This window comes from Prosopis cineraria, unplaced genomic scaffold, assembly GCF_029017545.1.
Source record: "Prosopis cineraria cultivar Desert tree isolate PC_DT_omini unplaced genomic scaffold, ASM2901754v1 PC885, whole genome shotgun sequence".
In the NCBI taxonomy this organism is placed as follows: Eukaryota; Viridiplantae; Streptophyta; class Magnoliopsida; order Fabales; family Fabaceae; genus Prosopis; species Prosopis cineraria.
In genome coordinates, this window is record NW_026556210.1 from 6,794 (window position 1) to 13,860 (window position 7,067).

At 33.1% G+C, this 7,067-nt stretch overlaps 1 protein-coding gene across 1 annotated transcript; it reads left to right on the forward strand.

Moving 5' to 3' along the window:
- The first annotated feature begins 1,964 nt into the window (after positions 1–1,964).
- On the forward strand, positions 1,965–7,067 carry LOC129298685 (protein NRT1/ PTR FAMILY 5.4-like). Its single transcript, XM_054937104.1, has 5 exons — positions 1,965–2,058; positions 2,470–2,687; positions 4,710–4,964; positions 5,288–5,559; positions 6,239–7,067. Exons 1-5 carry the CDS (start codon positions 1,965–1,967, stop codon positions 7,065–7,067), a joined length of 1,668 nt encoding a protein of 555 aa, XP_054793079.1.

Genomic DNA, 7,067 nt, shown 5'->3' on the forward strand with positions numbered 1-7,067 from the left:
GAAGCATAGGGGTGCACTTTATAATGGTAATCCTGGGATTGGACGTTTTCTTAGTAGCGGTATTTATCTATTGTGGAGAAAGAAAGCAGAGGAAGATGGCTTGGGAATAATCTGAATAGGTCCCACCTTGATTATTATTGTTTTTTCATGCTTGCTGGTTTCGGTGTTTTGAATTGAGGCCTTTATGTTGCTGCTGCTAAGCGCTGTGTGCGCCAGAAAGCCTCTGAAAATTAAACTAGAATTTATACCTGAAAATTAAACTAGATATAAGTGCACCCTCTCACTTGTAATATTTTGTAATTATGTCATTGAAACTTTGACTTATTTTACTCTTGAAATTTAATATTTTGCACTCCCTATCATTGAGTTTCAAATTTTGTGCCCATCTCTTCCCTACAACTGTGTACACTTGTAGGATTGATCAGCTATATATACATATATGAATTAATGCTAAATAATCTGTGAAGGATAATATAAACATAACTCTATCAAAATTTGTTACGCAATAATGGTGATTATATATATAGAAGATAAGGATAAGATAACAAATCTTCTTGTCCCTCGTAGGATATTTAATATTCTATCTTGTCAAATTCTTCAAATTTTAAGGGAAGCTAATTAACGTCTTTTGCTTATTTTTCTAATCACAAAACAAATGTTTATTATAAGCACAAGTTTAAAGAAAGAGCTCATACTAAAAAACTAGCATATTAAGTAAGAAAATCTCTTAACACTTATAACCTCCACCTCACTTTGAAGGTTTCCTGGTGTAGGATTCATGATGAATCAATTTTAGTATTTATCATACATATGAGAATTGAGAGCTTATCACCTTTTTTTTTTTAACTGGACACAGAATTAAAAATAAAGACAAAATCTTAACGTTCTAGAAATGAAAAAATCTTAGTGCTCATCTATATGATGAGCACCAGAACTGGTTCTTAGTTGATCATTGTTGTTTCTGTCTCTAAGCGTTTTTTTTTTTTTTAATAACAAGGGACAGACGCTAAGTAGCATTGATATCCTGCTGAAGTACAAGAACTAAATCAAGGGTTAGGGTAAAAGACAGGATGAAAACCAACCACATTTGACAATGCCTGTCTAGCTAATATATTCTTTCTCTAAGTTCTTTTGCCTCTTATTTTAATCTTTTTTTTTTTAAAAAAAACTTAGTATTCAATGGTAATAAATTCAAACCATTTTAAGATGTGATGATGATTAATACAATTCGAGTAGGTGTTCGGGGTGATTTAATTATTTGTTGACGTTAAGTAAGAGAATTATCAATGATCCCCTTCTCGCAAGAATAATTAACGATGTTAATTAATCAACTGATATTTTATTTCTGATTGGTACTTGAACTTGGGGCCTCCAAATTAAGTCTTCATAGGCTTCTCATGAAGAGTAAATTCGTTGATAAATTGACATGCATGATATTTTGTTCGCTTGAGTTTCTGGTCTATATTATATTGTACAGCTTCCTATAAATTTAAATTACATGTATTAATATATTTGGAGAGAGGCGACTAAAAAATATGTGATTGGTAGAAAATCTCTCGTATCCTTTCAATAGCAAGAGTAAGAACTTGGAATTTAAAAAAGAAAAAAAAAGAAAAAGAAAGACAAAGGAATCTTGGCTATTTGTACCTTTAAAGACTTGAAATAATAATTCTTAATCAAATCAAAGCATTGATGTCTGCTAATTATAGCATGCCATTTTAAGATGTGACTAGTAAAAATACTAACCCTTTGTTAACTTTTAAAGCCTAATTTGATTGACCCCTGCCAATTTATTTATTGGTGTATATATACATAACCCTGAAGTATATCGTATGTCTAACACTCACATCTACACGCACACACAAACTATCAAAGCTAGCTAAAACATATCTAGTTGAGATCAAACACAACCTCACAAGGTTTCTTCAGATTTTAGGTTGCGTTTCGTAGCTAATTAAGTGGCTATGAATAGCAACAAATCTCCGGTAAAAGTCAACTGTTCAAGTGATGATAACAAACCCTCCAAAGGTGGCTGGAATTCTGCCATCTTCATCATATGTATATTCTCTCTTTCTAACTTTCTTGCTCACATATCTCATATTTAAGAACCCGTTTATTTTGCTGGAAAGGATGAGAATGAAGTGAAATAAAGAAATAAAATGCAAAAATAAAATGATCATAATATGGAGGGGAGATAGTTCAACCATGTTCATGATTCATGATGTCTGTAGCAGTTGTGGTGATTCTATATGATATTAAATTTTGTTATGCTTCTCATGATAAAGAGGGTAATTTAGTTTATTTTTTCCTCTATTTTTTTTATTCCATTCTATTCTCATCCTTAAATTTCAGCAACGACCGAATAGCCCCTAAATTCTTCTTCTTTTCTCATTCTAAATTGAAGCTCAAAACTTGACTTTAATTAAAAATAAAATAATTAATTTTGTTGAAATGTATGCATATATGCAGTTGTGGAGATGGCAGAGAGGCTAGCGTACTATGGTTTAGTTGGAAACTTGATAAGTTACCTCACAAATGTTTTGAAAGAGCCAATAGTGACAGCTGCACAGAATGTCAACATATGGGGTGGTGTCTCCTTTGTGTTTCCTTTGGTCGGAGCCTTCATTGCTGATTCATATCTCGGTCGTTTCATGACCATTATCTTCGCCTCCATCATCTATCTCTCGGTATTTACATCTATACCCACTAATTACTTTCATCCCAAATGTCAACAATGGTATGGTAGCATTTAGATTGATAAATTTAAATTTGAATTTAAAATTTCACGTTTAAATATATATATATATATATATGTAAACTATTTTGTTTGGCTAGTATGTGATAGGAAAAACATGACAATTAAGTAGAGCTGAAAAAATAGGCGGGCTCGACCCTTATGGGCTTGAGCCCTTAAGCCCAGTTCTCCAATTTTAATCCCATTTTTGAGGCTTAGCTCTTATTTGAAGGGCTCAGGGTCGAGCTCTTAAGCCCTATTTCAAAAAATTTAAATAAAATTAACCACTATATATTAATTAAAATATTTAAAATTTAAAAAAAATTAAAATCCTCATAATTTTTTAGAAATTGAACAACACATATTTAGAAATCTAAATTAATTATACCATTCATCAATCAAAACTTAAATCCTCCTCATCTATAAATAAAACATTAGAACCCTCAAAAGTAGGTTCACTTATTGAAGGTGGAGGAACTTCAATGTCAATATACTCTTCAATCACTTCTTTCTCACCTACAATAAATATTAACAAAATTGTGTCATTATTAAATATACGCACTCACATATATCACAAGACAAAATATTTAGATATATCGTAAGAACAAGTGGCGTGAGACGAAGGGGCAAGGGCAATTGCATGAGGCTGAGGGAAAAGCGACCTTAGGTTCAAGGTGAGGAGTGATTAGGGTTCATGCACGATTCAAAAATTAGGACTAGGGAGGGCTTCAGGCAACAAGTCTGTGATTTCAAAGTTCAAGCGTGCGTTTGTTGTTCCATTAAAAAAATATGACAAGGCCTGAAGGGCCGCCCAGGCCTGAGCTTTTTTTTACAGGGTTTATTAGGGTTACGCCCTAAAGCCCGGTTACTTTAAAGAAATAATTTTTAAAATCTGAACCCTTATTTAAACAATGTCTCCAAGGTCGACCCTTATTCCCGACTCTATAATTAAGTTCTTGTACTTTAATTGTGTTTTTTTTAGTCTTTATAGTTTTATTTTGTTATTTTCAATCTCTTTAGTTTGATCAGTTTGTAAGGTTAGTCATAATTTTAAAAATTCACATAGTGACCATAAGTTGGTACTGATAGAGGTAATTTCATTGTAATTCTGCTAATATCTTTTGTTAACATGATAAAAAGATGCTAATAACATATAAATAAATTGACCAAAGACATGATTAAAAATAAAATGTAAATAGGAAAAAAATTTCTTTTACATTTGGCTTAAACAGAATATGGGAGATGAAGGCAGGATTAAATATATGTTAGTAAATGGGTTAATAGAGTTAAATACATGTTAACAAAACTAACTCTGTTAATGCTAACTCATGATCTTTATGTGCATTTTTAAAATTAGAGTCCTGGAGGAGCAAAATTCTTTGGTTAGGGGTAATTTTTTTAAAAAATAATTTTAAACATAATTTAATCATTAAAAAACTGCTTTGAGTTAAAAAGTTGAAAAATTTAGATGTAAGTCTGTTAGGGAGATTAAGAAGAGACCGAACATATTTCATTGACGAACACAATACGACATTACAAAGAAAGGGAATCCTTCACTTGAAGGATTGTAGAACAATCCCAAACTACAGGATGAAACATTAAACCCTATACTTTAAGGTGAGATGATGAGGACTAAGTTAACCTTCCTAATTTCTAATCCAAAGTTGTGTCTTTATATATACACTATGGTCACTAACAACCAAGTGATTAACACATAATCACCTCTAATATTCCAACAAAGTTTAGAAAAAGAATGAAATAAATTTAATATTCAAAATATTAAAAAGAATGGATGCAAAGTCTAAAATTTCATATTCCAAGTGAAGAGACTAACGTTGCTGATATAGACCAAACTAAACAAAATAAAACTATAGAAAGCAAAACGCAATCAATTAAGTACAAGGACATATTTTTATATTTTCCCTATATATATGCGTGTATTGATTTAAGTTGGAGAAAACGTATGCACGCGCAGGGAACGGTTTTGTTGACAATATCAGCGTCGTCATTGATTCCTGTGCACAGTCGAAGATTAATGTTGTACTTAGCACTTTACGTATTGTCGATTGGGGAAGGAGGGCACAAGCCATGCATTCAAACATTTGCAGCAGATCAGTTCGACGATTCATCGCCTGAAGAGAGAATAGCTAAGACCTCCTTCTTCAATTGGTGGTTCTTAGGCATTGTCATTGGTGCTTTAGTTGCCGCCGTTGGTGTTACTTATGTCCAGGTATTTATTCTTCATTCAATTACTATTTTTTTAGGGACTTGCGTCATTTTTATTTTTTGCAAAATTTATCCTTATTTTAAAATTTATGAGTAAAGTCCAACAATAAAAAGTTAGATATTATTTTCTTTTGAAAAATGACTTGTTTTTTCGGTGAAATAACTAAAATATGGATTATCAATTTTTTTTAATTTGTGAAGTCCAGCAAGAAAAAATTAATTACTACTTTTTTTCTTAGAAAAATGACTAGAACGGATATTTTTCTGTGCTTCTCTTTTTTATTAATCTTAGTTATAAATTTTTTGGTTGGTATTTTGTAAATTTAGGATAATATTGGATGGGACGTAGGGTTTGGCATAGCAGCAGTGGCTATGGCGGTGGCATTTGGTATTTTCTTGTTAGGGATAAGGAGGTACAAAAAACAAGGGCCTATGGGAAGCCCTTTCACGACGATGGCACAAGTGGTAGTAGCAGCGGTTCGGAAGAGGCACGTCGATGAGACGCGCCATGGAAGAGGTATTTGCTATGGAGATACTGCCAGTGGTGATATACTTATGGAGCCTCAATCTCTGACTCATGTTCGCACGGAACATCTTAGGTACTCTAACGAAGTCTCATATATAATTGTCATTTAAATTAATTCATTTTAGACTTGAATTAGAGTTGGGTGACCAGCAGGCTAGCCTATAAATAAAAATAGGTTAGTTCAAGCTAACCACTCTAACTACAACTACACATAAGCTTCTCCCATGGCAACGCGGACGTGGAGGAGAGGGTAAAAGAATATGTAAAGAAATGTGGACCCACAACTTAGAGTAAAGTCATGGACGGTCAAATTTAACTGAAGATGTTGGGTGTTTAGTTTTTCTTAGTTAATAATTTATTTTACACCAGCTCATGATATAGGATATCAGGTACTTCATTAAAAGTAATTTATGGTTAAATTTGTACTTTTACCTAAGAAAATATAATCACAGTTTCTTTTACGAAAACAAGTATGAGCTTAAATAGATAGCTCGAGTCTATTTTTTCAGGTTTAAATTAAATGCGTTGAACACAAGTTCTTTTGTACTAAAATATCTCAATTTTCAAAGCTCAAGTCCAAAAACATATATATAGGCTTAAGCAAGTAGCTTGATGGTTGATCTATATTCCCAATTCTCAATGATTAATATGTAGCATTTTTTTTTGTTGTATTAAGTTACTTAGTCATTTTATCTGCATATTACATGAATCGAATAAAATATACTGAGTCTTGCACTTTTGAAATGCTTCAGCTATTTGGACAAGGCGATGGTAATTGATGATACGGACGCATCAAGCAATAGAAGAAACCCTTGGAGGCTATGCACATTAAACCAAGTAGAAGAGATGAAGCTAGTGTTTGGCCTCATACCCATATGGATAACATGCTTGTACAATAGTATAATTGGATCTCAAGTGGGCACCTTCTTCACCAAACAAGGCAGTACAATGAATCGATCCATTGGACCCCACTTCAACATTCCTCCAGCATCACTCTTAGCCTTCCCTAACCTCGCCACCATTATCATAATCCCAATCTATGACAGATTCTTAGTGCCTCCGATCAGAAAATTCACGGGCAAACCCACAGGAATTACAATACTTCAAAGAATAGGCATTGGACTATTCATTTCTATTTTAAACATACTTGTGGCCGCCCTAGTTGAGGCCAAAAGGCTTAAAGTAGTAAGAGATCACAATCTCTTGGACGACTCTGAAGCAATCGTGCCAATTAGGGTTTGGTGGTTGCTTCCTCAATATATCATATGTGGGGTTGCTGATGTTTTTGGAATCATAGGGCTTCAACATTTGTTTTACGATCAAATGCCAGAGTCTATGAGAAGCATAGGAGCTGCATTTTATCTTGGTAATTTTGGGATTGGAAGCTTTGTTAGTAGTGGTATTATATCTATTGTGGAAAAAGCAAGCAGAGGAAGATGGCTGGGGAATAATCTGAATAGCTCACGCCTTGATTATTATTATTATCTTCTTGCAGGTTTAGGGGTTTTGAATTTAGGTGCTTATGTTGCTGCTGCTAAGCGGTATGTGTACCAAAAAGCATCTGAAAATTGCAATCTATAA

Excerpts from the sequence above, each read along its gene's own strand:
- LOC129298685 (XM_054937104.1), top strand. The coding sequence starts at position 1,965 with ATGAATAGCAACAAATCTCCGGTAAAAGTCAACTGTTCAAGTGATGAT. Across the intron at positions 2,059-2,469 it reads TTCTGCCATCTTCATCATAT|TTGTGGAGATGGCAGAGAGG; the intron begins GTATATTCTCTC and ends GCATATATGCAG. Across the intron at positions 2,688-4,709 it reads CCTCCATCATCTATCTCTCG|GGAACGGTTTTGTTGACAAT; the intron begins GTATTTACATCT and ends ATGCACGCGCAG.